The following is a 14,219-nucleotide window of genomic DNA, read 5'->3' on the forward strand; positions in this document are numbered from 1 at the left end:
TGAGATGATTTTTAGGTTGTTTGGTTTGAGTGAAAGTGAAAGGAAAGAAAGATGTGAAAATATAAAATGATTCTTAAATAAAAATAAAATGTGATTAAACAAAATATTAAAATATATTTTAATTTAAGCCACTAGGTTTGGTTTAGTGGTGAGAGATTTGAGTAGTATGTAATATGTCCTAGGTTCGATTCTCAGCTCACTGTAAACCAAAAAAAAATTATATTAAAATAAACATTCGGTTATAATGTAAGATAAATTAAAATAAAATTGAAAAATATTTATGTTGTCAAAGCCGAAAATTGACGGGACGGCGACGCAGTAATGCGGAGAATCGCGGGCGCTATTTAAGTGACGCGACGGGGACAATAAAAATAAAAATTACATAATAAATATCAAACTATCAATTAATCATCAAAATACATATACTAGCATAAGTCCCTTACGTAATTAAAATATCAATCATCCAAATCCAAATACTTACTACACACAGTAGTAGTATTCCAAAATCCAAAATACCAATAAAAGACAAGTCTTAAACAAAACATAAAATTCAAGGAAAGAACGAAACAAACAGGCCCGATTTTAGGCCAGGGCAAGCAGGGCCCGAGCCCAGGGCCTCCTAAAAACTAGGGCCACAATTTTTTTTGGCCCATCATGTTAAGATTAATTGATTAACATGAATTGACGGTGACTCAGTTGGTTAGTGCGCGACATTCTTGTATTTTTCGAATCCGCTTGGAGTGGGTTCAATTCCCAACTGTGGCAGTTTTTTGGTTGGCATTTTTTTGTTTGTTTTATTTATAAATAGATCAAGTTTCAACAAATGACAATCAATACCACACCATAAAAATTATAAATCAAACTAATTCAAAAATTATTTCTTTTTACTAAATGATGATTTTTTCTATAAATAAAATCATTTTATAACTCCTAAATAACTTTACTATATAAAAAAAACCAAATTTTGTTATTTCTTTGAAAATAAAGAATTAATTTATAAAATTAAATTGTAATTTTTATGAAAAAACACTATCAATTTTTTTTTGATCATCAAAACACTATCAATTTTGTTATTTATTTTATTTGTTGTGTAAATGATAATTTTATTTATTAATTATCTCTTAATCTTTTATTTATCATTTCAATTTCAATGTTGCGGAATATGACATATAAATAACTATTTTTTATGTTGTTAACATTATTTACAATTTAAATAAATGATGTTCTTTTTATAAAAATAAAATTGCATTTTTTATTAGGGGTCCATTTTTATTATTGCCCTGGACCTCCAAAATCTCGGAGCCGGCCCTGAAAACAAACAAAGACTTAAGTACTTAATTCTAAACATCAAATATAAATTCAAGCGTCATTAAAATGAAACAGAGAAGCAGAGAAAGAAGAATGATGAAATTTTACGCATCTTTTGTCTCCAAACACAAAACGGCGATGGGGAATGGAGAGAAAGAGGCTTAACACAAGATAAAGAATTAGGGTTTAACGAAATTTCACAATTATTCTCTAGAACGTTTAAAAATTAAGGGCAAAATCGTCATTTTGTTGTTCAATTAAAAGCGGTGCTACGAAACTGCTACTCCCGCGACTCGCGACGCGCTATAGCGCCCGCTTCACATAAATATCGGCTGCTACACCCTGGATGGCCGTAGCGCCTTCGGCTGACTCGGTGACCTCCATTTTGTCGCGTCGCGCTGCTATAGCAGTTGTAGCGGCCGCTATTGACAACAGAGGTTCTCAGCCATCTCGAACTTATGGATTTAGAGGAAGCAATGGTGTGACCATTCACAAATAGTTAATATGACCTTGTAATAGCTTCAGTAAATATTAGAAACTTGGGGATAGAAATAAAAGGGACTTGGTTCTTTCTCCTTTCATTTTGACTGAGAGACGTATGTATGGAATAAGTGGAACAACTTAGGCCTATCCAAACAATGAACTACAATACTATTCCCTTTGCATTCTATTCCATCAATGCAGACATATAAATGATAAAACACAACTTAGGTCTATCACTCTGCTTTACTATATGGTACACAACATTCATGGCTTTCGTTGACCAGCTAGTAGATAGTATCTATTATGAAGACAGTATTCATAACCATTATCACTTATAATAATTTGATTATTTAGTGTAAGTAAAAGCTAAGTTCAGTCGAGACTCATTTGATGGCACCTTCCCGCTACCATTGTAAGCATATTTCTACCACATTAAGTTTCTACCACATTGTCCTCGACATTTGAATGACTAACACAATAAGCAGAAACAATAAAAACCAAAGCCAAATACGCCATTTTCAAGAGGAAGCCTTGCCTAGAAGAAAATCTCCAATTTACAAACAGAATAATAGCTGATAGTGCAAACACTGATGGCTTTACAATAAGCAATATGTACCAAAATTGAGGGGGGAAAATATCATAACAAACAAGGTCTGCACAAGCAATTCAATATCCGCAGCCGTCTTGGGAACAATATTTTCCTTTTCTTGATGTGTGCAATTGGACTGAAGTAAAGTTATATGCAACAAAGAATTACCTCTCAGGGTAGTGGAACACCAGCTTCGGATGGAGTGAGTCAAATGCTTTTTTCTTCTAAAAGTTTCATCTATCCCTGCTTGTTTCTGCATTTGAGTTTCAAGCCATATGGAAGATCTACATCGGAAATTTCCCAATTATCCTCGTCTTCACTATCATCATCTTTTTCCTTATTTGGAAAATCAAAAGAATCACATTGATTCAGCCAAGGAAAGCTAGGACGTGGCTTCCTGAGATCAATGAAAGCAAATTAATAATGGACAATGCTTGCCAAGATATACACAACAATTTTCTCTTAACACAAAACATCTGTTTCATACCAAAAAAATATTGTGCAGATTTAAAACTAAACCCCATTTACAATCTAGACAGCATGAATACATTAAGAAAAAAATAAGAGCTGACACACAAATTTGTTAATTTCGACAATAATTTGGATAGTTAACAGAGTTCAAAGTTCAAATATGTCATTAATTTTGTTCAAGGAATAACTAATGGATATAACAAAATGCCGGATTTCACAAATCATCGACTAAACACAATCAACCACAATTTTGAACGTTAATACGACTTAAGGTTTACATTTGAGCACAAATAGTGGTTAACATATGAAGCACGAACACAAACCCAAACACCAGATAGGACACAGACACTGACAAATCAACACCAATAATAATAAGTGTCGGTGCCAGGGACACACCTTTTTGTTTTTTTGAATGGCAAATTGTTAGTAATAGTATATTTACAATGTTATGTTAGTATTTCTCTCCTTGCCGAGACTCAAACCCTGGACCTCCAACTCCTTAACCCTTGACTCAATAGTTTAACCAGTTGAGCTACCCATCCCACCCAAAGGACACACCTAATATGAGAAGTGTTCGTGCTTCACTAACAACATATATTATGAATATTGAAACTTCCAAACATTGTGGTTAATGACATTCTAAATGATAGGGGATAATTACAACACATAGTTCATGAACCATCAAGTAAATGTAATTAACAAGATATTTAAAATGGATTAACCATCCAAATTATTGACAAAATTAATAATATTTAAAAATAAATTTTCTAAAATAAATAACCTAGAATCATGGTGACAGAAAATAGAAATACCGTAATAGTCTAAGGTCTCTTATAGCAGCTTCTCGAGCTTTCCTTTTGATCTTATCTTGTTTACTCTCGAAGAATCTTTTGCGTTTATAGTCCTGAAAAACTCTTGCCTTAAGAACCTCAATCCTGAAACGATTGATGATTTTATCTTCGGGCTCGTCTTCTTCGATTATGATTTGTACGTTGTAATGATCCGGATGAGCATGAGCCGATTTGACGGAAAGTGATTTGGTTGAATTTGAATGAGTCAGTGTAGGGTACGCGATTCGTGAAAATGAAACTCGACGAATATCATAATCAATTCTTGTGGTTGAAGATGGTAGTAGCGAGAGGGAGCATGTTGCAGGGAGAAGAGACGAAATGGCCATATATGGTTTGGTGTATGGAAATTGACTAGTGGAAAGGAATGTTGTGTTGTAGGGTAGGGTAAGTGTCATTTTCTTTGTGTTGTAGGGTTGTGGGCCTTGGTTGGGCCGTTTTTTAGTGCAATTCACTTTTTCATTTCTATTTATTTTTATAAAAAAATATTTGAGATTTACTTTTGTCGTCTTACAAGTTTCTCGTGCCTCTATGCCTTTTCTGTTTCACCCTTCCGCTACTTAAGTAGCGAACAAGGATATTTTGGTAATTTTATAGGGCGCAGAGGAAAGCGGTAGAGTGACAAAAGTAAATCTCAAAATATTTAAAGAAAAAAAATACTTTTTTTAACAAGTTAAAATTATTAATTGATTATTAGTGTTAATATTGCTCACCTTCACCGTAACTTGAACTCGGGATTTTTAACTCCTTAATTTGTTTAACCCTTAGCACAAGACCCTTAGCACAAGAATGCATCAGATAATACACCAAATGTGGACGACAACTATCCACTATCAAGATAAAATAGTGATTTACTTTTGTCATTCTACCGGTTATTCGTGCGCTCTACGCATTTCCCGTTTTACCATTTCGCTATTTAAATAGCGGACGTTATGAAAATGAGAATTTTAGAAAAAATGTCGTCCGCTACTTAAGTAGCAGACGTTATAAAGGTAAGGTTGTTTTTGGGGGTGTCTGCTATTTAAGTAACGGATGAATATATTTTGGTAAAATTCATCGGACGCACGAGAAAATGGGTAGATGACAAAAGTAAATCTCTAAAATATATAAGATGATTAATACAAAGATTATATGTAATAAAACATTTTGTGGAATCTCTTAACCATTTCGTCAAGAATTCAAACATGAATGATGTGTATGGAAAAACTTATGTTGTGAAAGGTCAATCTTTAAAATGGTTTTTTATTTTTTTTGCTTACTTCTAAGAATTAGTACACATGAAGAATACACTGATTTACTATAAAAAAGAAGTACCATTTTGATAAATTTACAGTTCATGTTGGTTCCCAATAGGGAAAATACAATGGAACAATCTGGTCCCTAAAATAAAACATTTCTTTTTCTTCTTCTTTCCCCTTTGTTTTTCTTCCTACCCCATCTTACATAACTCTTGGCAAGTGATAGAAATTTGGGATCTCACTCCATCACATATGAATAATATTATTGTTTCTCTTGTTCCCTAATGTAAATGTGCAAAAAAATCATGTGTACATTGGAAACACCTTTGGTATAGCATATTAAATGAGCCCTTAATGTAGAGATTATTGTTCACACTCTAAAAAAAATAACCTTGTCCATTTACATTTGAATTTTTTGCAGGTACAGTACAATATACACCAATGTGATTCTCATATGTATGAATGCGTGTACATGGATTTTCTAATTTCTATGGCTTTTATCATCGGCACCATGGAATGAGGTTTTTAAGAGTATAAAAGGTGAGTGATTACACAAACTTTGAGCGAATAATTAAAAATAGACAAAAGATGTATGATGTTCGAACAATGCTTTCCTGCGCTTCACTACCTAGGGGACTGTGTTAGACTTTGGACCAATGCGAAGTTTGATTTCCTTCACACACTCCTAATACTTCTCTTCAGTTCCTTTCCTCGACACGGACATGCAATGTGCATTTCCCATTTTTTTCAAGCCATTCATCATAGACGACGACTGCTAGTCTAATCTGCAGTAGTAAAAAAGTTCCACATGATAAGAGGTTTTGCTTGAGTAGAAAAAAAGTCATTAGATGTGTGGAGTATAACTTTGAGAAAGCAGGGATTAGGGCACTTCTGAAAGGACAGAATGGTAAGAGTTTTGATAGAACTAAAAATATTGGTGAATAAATTGGAGAACTGATATTGCTGCAGATGTCGAACACCAAGATAATATTTTAGGCTGAGAGTGGCCTAGTCCGCGACTCAACCTTCATATTTCGTGTTCGAGATTTGCAGCAACAACTGATGCCGCAGAGCCAGCTCATAAATTTCAGTTGAGAATAATTGCAGTTCAAGTAAACATAAACAGTGCATCGTCATGAAATGTTGCTCAGTAAAGAAAACAACGCCTCCATAAAATGTGCATGGTAGAAGTAAAATATAAAAGGTTGCTCATTACATAAATTGGTCATGTAATTTGGACAATGTACACAGCATAATAAAGCAACATGAAAAAGTAAGTAAGACCAATCATTAGGCATAGAAAGTACATGCAAGTGATAGAAAGTACATGTCGAAAAAAGACTGACAACAGGATCGCCAAAATTGATTGACATCAAACATGTTACAAATCACTTGTTAATTAATGGCAATTTTATTGTTATTGCAGCCCATTCTACCATGCAAGCAACCAAAAGATACCCATTTAAAAGAGATAAACGTTACCAACCAGCAATCATGATGGCTTTGCTTTCCATCCAGATTTGGAGATGCGACGGAGCTCTTGATTTCGACCCTTCATATCACTGCAACATGCCCAAAAGCATTGTGAAATATTGGTGAAAAATCTTGATTGGTTAAAGAGCATTTAAAAATATAAAAACAGTACCTTTGTATCAAATAAAGAAAGAGATAGAACACAGGAAGTAGCACCAAGATCAATGCTCCAGCAGCCAGACGAAAGAAACTTCCTTGGTCCTGGAAAAGAAACGTATCAAGATTGATAAATATCTTACTGATATGTATTCGCCGTGAGAAAAATAGTTATAATGAACCCAAAATTTTATGGTTCATATTATGGATTGGGATCATCCCTGTGGTAATCGGATGAATTAAGTTTTCGAAATGAAAACATAAAAACTCAGCAGTGTGAAAGTATACTTATTCTTGTATTACTGAAGTTAGCAATGGCATTTTCTAATAAAAGGCACTTTGATTATAAATTTAACAGGTGAGATAATCAGCCTTTACCTTGCCTCCTCTGGAGAAGGGTTTATGTTTCCCTGAGCAGGTGTGAGCATCACAAAATTGGTGAAGAAACAATTCTACCAGTGACCAGAAAATCAACATAAGAATTCAATCAACAAAGAGTAAAATATAAAACTCTGAAGAAATTGAAAAAAAATTAAAGTGATAACATAAAGCGATAACAGAAAAAGAAAATTTAAGTATACCGTGAAGACGGCTTGCTGATGGACCATCACTTATAGGAAAACAACTGTCAGCAAGACTCTGAAAAAGAGTGCATGTGGATTAGACAGAAAATTTGAGCTACAGTTAACAACTTAACATAGAAGTTCTTTTTGAAAAAAAAAACTTAACATAGAAATTAATGAATTTTTTTAAAAGCAACCTCACATAGGTGACGGTTTTTTGCAGCAGCTGCTGGATTACACTTGCTTCTAGAGGACTTGGAATTCATCACAGCATCACAATGCAATGCCCCACATAAATCAGCCAAGCATTTTCCATGACCCTGTATTCAAAGAATCAAATTAACCCCCAAAGTAAAGTAAACATGGAGAAAATATTTTCTGATTAATATAATAAATTAAACAGAACTTCAAGTTCATTCTAAGTCAAACTAAAATCAAACTACCAACAAGTCTGTTTTGAGTCTATTAATTCCACATCCAATGTTAAAATGATGATAAGAAATATTTCGCAAAACCAATTGTTTATTCCCATATAGGGAAAGAAGCAGTGCACTTTTTATGAGGTCAAATATAAAATGGTATCTATGTTGCAAGAAAATATAAAGTAAACTTTTGAGGTTGGGCATTTGCATTGCGGAAGGTTGTGAACCCTGTCAATCCTACTTCTCTACGCCATCAGAGAGACAGAAAACATAGTGAACTATGCAAAATCAGATAGCTTCATGTGATTTTCGCTGTCTATATCTTGGACATTGACCTAACAGGGTATCATTGATAGCAAAAAACATGCTCTTAATTAAACCTTAAGAGTATAGAATCACATTTTGATGCAACAGAAATGAAAATCAATAGGTGTCATATCGCGATTTGACATAGAAAACAGTAATGCCTGTAAGGTAATATTGGTTCAATATGACCATTCTAGCCAAAAGAAAAATAAGATAAGAGACACTCAATAGATGAAAATTAACATACCAGATCCAGAAGATTGTGGTGCCTGTTATCTAAATGCTGATCAATAAATTTTTCGTCACGGAAGCTTTTCTTGCAATATCCACACTGCCATTCGTTCCTGTCAAGGTAAATTTTATGCTCTTCTTGATCCCTAAACATATCATTCTCATGATGAAGTCTGCACTTTGTTGACAGCTGATAGTTTTCTTTCTCCACAAATGGTGTCAAATACTACAGAAACATATATAAGAAACATACCCGTTAGAGAGGTAGAAAATAGAAGCATATGTTTAAAAACCATGCTTTTCAAAATACACCAGAAACTCAATATATGTATAATTCCTAATTATTTTATCTATATGGTATATTAAACCTAGACATTTATCCTGATTCAAGACACTAAAATAATTATTTCTAACAATAATATTTTTCAATGTAATTCAAATTTCACACCATACCACAATGTCATAAAATTATAATGATTGCAAAAGCAATTTCCCATACCTCCTCTATTACTTTCCAAGCACCCCTACTTCTCTCTCTGGAGCAATGCACTTCAGGAGCACGCTCTTGCTCCTGTTGTATATTTCTACTGTAAAAAAGAGAGCTAAGTAAGGCATTATACTGAATCATGTGAGAAAAGCTAAGGTATAAAGAATAAGATTACACGAGAAGCAAAAACAGTTACTTAAAATTTGCAATGAGCCAGGACCAAAAGTTTAGTGTATGTTTGGTTCCACTTTTGGAGGATGCAAATTTGATTTTAGCATGATTGGATATTCTCGGGTAAATTTTATTTGCTTCTAGGATTGATTGAGCCTATGTTTGGTATCACCGTGGCTATGTCAGAATCAATGTGACCTCCCACCGTGATTTTGCAGAAGCTTTGGCTCTGACATACTCACCGTGATACCAAACATTCTTTGATTCTAACTTAAAGCTAGGATTTAGAGTTTTTGCCTCTACAATTGATTTCTAGCCTTAAATGTATTGTTCAACACACTTTTTCATAAATATTTCCAAACGAAAATCACTTTTAGCCAGAATCAATTAATTCAAAATTATTTTTTGTTACCGCGCATAACCAAACACACTAACAATCAAAGTATGACATTTAGAATTTCAATACCTTCCATCAGACGATTCCTCGTAAACCTAGAGAAAAGATTTCAAAAGAAAGATGGAAGAAAAGAAGCGTTAACTTTGTAATTTCTAGCAATAGAGATCAAGCGTTAACTTTATAATATAAATACTGAATTTTTTGTTACCTGGTTTTGGGGTAAGAGAGGCGAGGAAAAAACATGTAGGAATTGTTGACAGAACAGAAAAAGAAACACAATTACTGTCATGTTCTTCATTTGGTTATTCGCTGGTAATCTGAAATTAGACGGGAAAGTAATCAAAAAGGGTAACCATAGGTATTTAGATAACTTTTTACAGTGTATTAACAAAGTTTATAATTGAATAGTAAAAAATAAATTAATAAAGTGTATTTTTTTTTTGCTAGTTATCTTTCTAATAAAGTGACGCAATCGGAAGTAAGTTTGAAGGATGAACAAACGCTAATTGTAAGAGAAAAAATATTGATTTGTAAGTGACAAACCTGTCGCATAAAAGTCTGGAATCCACAAAAAAAAAAATCTGGAATTCAAGAGACTTTCCAATCTGCCGGAAACAGAAACTATAACTCAAAATTTTATGATAAATAATTACTTTTCTTATTTCAAATATGGTTGCCTTTAAATAGGTTTACAATAGAAACAAACTTTTTAAAAGACTAGTCAGCTACCCGTGCGTTACACGGGGTTTTGTGGAACGTCATTTATATGTCAATCATGGTTGTTGTCAATCATGGATATTGTTGATCATGATAAATTAAATATAATTAAGTGGACTAAGTAGTAATATTCAAGGGATAATATAAATGTTCACAAAAGCCAAGCCAAATTTTACAGTGGAGTTTTCAAGACCCGTGACATGTATAAATTAAGTTGGTCAAATTTTCTTATGAGTAGTATGTTTACATGATGAAATTAAAAATCATTCATATAATCATTGATAATAAAATCAAGAAGTAAATTGCATTGTTATATCCAAAAGAGTAAACAAACTTAAAAACCAAATTATAAGTACAATACAAAAGTGAACCACCATATTGTCGGATCGCTCAGTCAATTATAAATTTTACTCAGTAATAATTCATAATAGTGATTTTAAAACTTTTATCAGCAAAAAAATTGTCATGTCCCCGTGAATTATAAATTTTTATAAGTAATACCATATATATTTCAATTATGGATGTTGTTAATCAAGTGAGTTAGGTATAATCTATCATTGTAAATATAGATGCAAATCATATGAACACAACAAAATTTGGATAAGTATTCAAAAGATAGTAGAAGTCAAGTTGGATACTAACATAAACAACATAAAATTAAAAACAAACAAACACATTTCATCGTAAGAATGATAGTTTGAATTTGATACAGAGGAAAACCTACAACATAAAAAGACCATCATAATAGGGATTGGTTATTATACATAAGCTATCCTTATGCACCATGCATAAGTTACTTAGTGCACCCCCCAAATTACTTGTGCACCCCCCAAATTACTAGCACACCCTCAAATTTCTCATGCACCCCCCAAATTACTTGTGCACCCCCAAATTTCTCATGCACCCCCAAATTTCTCATGCACCCCCAATATGACTTTTGCCCCCCAATTTTATTTTTTTGGTCCCCTCCACATTTCTAGCCTAAACCATTTTGTTGTGGGAATGGTTTCAGAGATATGCACTCCAAAACCATTAAGTGTATAAGATGGTTTTAGAGTACAACCCTATAATTAGAATACAAACAATAATTGTGATTTGAAACCATTTAACCAACATAATGGTTTCCAGAAATTTTTAAACCATATAAACACACATAAAACCATTTTACAATACAAATGGTTTCAGTGTATAACTATCTGAAACCATTTAACCAACATAATGGTTTCCAGAAGTTTTAAAACCATAAAAACACACATAAAACCATTTTACAATACAAATGGTTTCAGTGTATAACTATCTGAAACCATTTAACCAGCATAATGGTTTCCAGAATTTTTGAAACCATAAAAACACACATAAAACCATTTTACAATACAAATGGTTTTAGTGTATAACTATCTGAAACCATTTAACTGGTTTTAAATAATGATTATAATTGTACAAAAAAAAAACAATTATGATTCTAATTATAGGTTGTACTTCAAAACCATCTTATGCACTTAATGGTTTTGGAGTGTATATTTTTGAAACCATTCCCACAGCAAAATGGTTTAGGCTTGAAATATGGGGGGTTAAAAAAAAATTGGGCGCACAAGTCATCTGGGGGTGCGTGAAAAATTTTGGGGGGTGCGCTAGAAATTTGGGGGTGCGCGAGAAATTGGGGGGTGCATGAGAAATTTGGGGGGTGCACGAGAAATTTGGGGGGTGCGCGAGTAATTTGGGGGGGTACGTGAGAAATTTGGGGGGTGTGAGATTAGGTGTGAGTGTGTGAGTTGAGATTGGCTAGGATTATTACATGTGGATGCTCAATCTAATGGATGTTATTGACTTATGTACCATGCATAAGGATTACACTTATGTATAATAACTTCTCCCGTCATAATAACGTGAATCAAGTGAAACATCACACCGAGTTTTACAATGGAGTCTCCAAGACCCGTGACATGTATAAAAACTTGAGTGAATATGGCTTAGAAGAAGTAGAGGAATCTACATTTTGCAAATGGCCATTAGTGAATAGATGAATATGTGAGACTGGTTAGAATGGCATAACATGATTGGAACACCATATCTATTTGGCACAAATTTTTATTAGCGATAAAAAATATCATCTCTCCGGTCAATTATAAATTTTTTTCAGTAATAACTTGTTATAGTTATTCTAAAACTTTTGTTAGCGATCAAAATTGTCATCTCCCCGTGAATAATAATTTTTTATAAACAATAACTTGTAATAGTGATTTTAAAAGTTTTATTAGCGATCAAAATTGTCATCTACCCGTGAATAATAATTTTTTATCGGTAATAACTTGTAATAGTGATTTTAAAACTTTTATCAGCGATCAAAATTGTCATCTCTCAGTGAAGGCAATAGTTGCGATGGAGATGATGATTGTTGATTTAAATTGGAGATTAGTTAATTTACCGAAGCACTTACTCTATGTATTTTCTTGTTTAATCAAATCTTGCTCATGTATACATAGAAACCTTCTTGTTCATAAAAATAGTCTCAATTCAATTTTTTACAAACCACTCATATATTTCATGTTCATCAAAAGAAGCTAAAAAAAAATGACAAACCAAACACTTGCACTATGAAACTCAAACTCATAGGTTTCCATCTTGGAAAGTATGCATGACTCTCTTTTCATTGATTTCATGCTAATCCAATATGTTCAAAAAATAGGGAAGATTCTTTTTTCTCTTGTCATTGGTTTCAAGCTGTAACAAATATACAAATTTATTAGTATTAGCAAAAATAAAGCCACAATATTGTACTCAAAGTTAAAATACAGCAATAATATATTAGCATATGATAGTTAAAAAAATTGTTAAGACTTGATATACGATTTTATTTATAAAAATGTTAATATTAATATGTGTCCTAAAGGGACATATTATATAGCAACATTTTTTTTCAAAATTGTGTAATTAACTTTTTAAAAATGGATTTTTTTATATTGTTTAATGCAAATTCATATCCAATAAGTAGAAACTATTCGCATAACAAACACATCATAATAATTAATATTACTTTAATTTATATAATAATTATAATTTTTTATTTGATTAAAATATATGTTAAAAAATTTAAAAATAGACAGCAGCTGCAGAAGCAGCGCTGCCCCCTCCCCCAATTTCAGTTTCTTGTTTTTTTTTTTTTTTTAATTATTAATAATCATAAATAATTAACAGATTAAAGAGAAAAAAGGGAAAAAGCAAGAACAACAACAGTAAGCATAAAAAAAATAGGAAGCAACACTAAAAAATAGCAACAAATGTCCTATATTTTTGCACCAAGCATCAAATTAAATTATGCTACATAAATAATTAGCTACAAAACATGAAATAGCTGTAAAAAAATAAAAACAGCAACAGATTCAATGAATAAAAACATTAACTTGCAAGACAACAAAACAGCAAACATGCATAAAAAAACTGGCTCAGAGAAGAAACAAACAGGATGATTTTTTTTTTTTACTAAAACAGAGAAGAAAGAAAAAAACCAAGCATGTGTTTGTGTTTATGGGGAGTACTCTTGAAAGTAACATCATTCTTACCAACCATAAATTTTTCAAAAACATAAGCACATCCTTCTTCAAGTTGATCCTTAAATTGGGAGATCAAATTTTTCCTAACAGTTGCATGAATTGAGTCACCCTATATAAAAATAAAGAGATTCATAGAAACTTAGATTAATTGAAACTAAATTGGCAAAGAAAGCATAAGAATGAAAATGTAAATCTACCCTTTCATCAAGAAAAATCATATGCATAAAAGATGTTCACCTGAGTTAGTCATCTTTGTGTCAAGAGAGATGATGGTTGATTTGTTGGTGATAGATGAGTTGATTGGTGATATTTATAGAGAAACATGGATACAATATGTTGGACACATGGAATGTTGCATGGAAGATACAGGGAGAAATCTTCCATAGAAAACACATGGAAGATTGCATGAAAGGAATTTGCAGGTCTTCTGATCATAAATAAAATTTTTAGATTTTTAATTTTTAATAAGAGGGGACACATGGAAGATTGCATGAAAGGAATGTGAAGATCTGTGACACTGAAATTTGCAGTCTTCTCATCTGATCTGTCAAAGAAGGTGAGTAGGGTTAGAATTAGGTTTTGTATTATAGGGTTAGAATTAGGTTTGGTATTAGGTTTGGAAAAAGGTTTGGAAAAATGGGTTATTAGGTTTGGTATTAGGTTTGGGTGAATTAGGGTTAGTGAATTAGGCTTGGATGGGTTCATAATTTATAAAGATGGAAGATAATAACTAACTTATTCTAAATTCATTATTTAAAAGATAACTATCTTAATCTTAATAATAACAAAATTTAAAACAATTCATTAT

General features: G+C 32.4%; 2 protein-coding genes and 1 long non-coding RNA gene across 4 annotated transcripts; all 3 read right to left on the reverse strand.

The window, feature by feature from the left end:
* Positions 1-1,925: 1,925 nt before the first annotated feature.
* On the reverse strand, positions 1,926-4,028 carry LOC123886844 (30S ribosomal protein S21, chloroplastic-like). Its single transcript, XM_045936122.1, has 2 exons — positions 3,664-4,028; positions 1,926-2,777 (listed from the first exon to the last, which is right to left on the reverse strand). Exons 1-2 carry the CDS (start codon positions 4,026-4,028, stop codon positions 2,618-2,620), a joined length of 525 nt encoding a protein of 174 aa, XP_045792078.1. The 3' UTR covers positions 1,926-2,617.
* Positions 4,029-5,269: 1,241 nt separating this feature from the next.
* Positions 5,270-9,508, reverse strand: LOC123887028. Of its 2 annotated transcripts, none has more exons than XM_045936304.1 (10): positions 9,352-9,508; positions 9,213-9,238; positions 8,588-8,672; positions 8,105-8,314; positions 7,327-7,449; positions 7,148-7,205; positions 6,945-7,018; positions 6,583-6,671; positions 6,424-6,499; positions 5,270-5,722 (listed from the first exon to the last, which is right to left on the reverse strand). In XM_045936304.1, exons 1-9 carry the CDS (start codon positions 9,439-9,441, stop codon positions 6,430-6,432), a joined length of 825 nt encoding a protein of 274 aa, XP_045792260.1. In that variant the 5' UTR covers positions 9,442-9,508; the 3' UTR covers positions 5,270-5,722; positions 6,424-6,429. The 2 variants fall into 2 exon arrangements, with proteins under 2 accessions (XP_045792260.1, XP_045792259.1); XM_045936303.1 differs by having other exon boundaries at positions 8,588-8,675.
* Positions 9,509-12,374: 2,866 nt separating this feature from the next.
* On the reverse strand, positions 12,375-13,782 carry LOC123887200. The gene is made up of 3 exons (XR_006801405.1): positions 13,649-13,782; positions 13,421-13,520; positions 12,375-12,581 (listed from the first exon to the last, which is right to left on the reverse strand). It is a non-coding gene; the product is annotated as an uncharacterized LOC123887200 (long non-coding RNA).
* Between the last annotated feature and the right edge of the window lie 437 nt (positions 13,783-14,219).

Source organism: Trifolium pratense, linkage group LG5, assembly GCF_020283565.1.
Source record: "Trifolium pratense cultivar HEN17-A07 linkage group LG5, ARS_RC_1.1, whole genome shotgun sequence".
NCBI classification, from domain to species: Eukaryota; Viridiplantae; Streptophyta; class Magnoliopsida; order Fabales; family Fabaceae; genus Trifolium; species Trifolium pratense.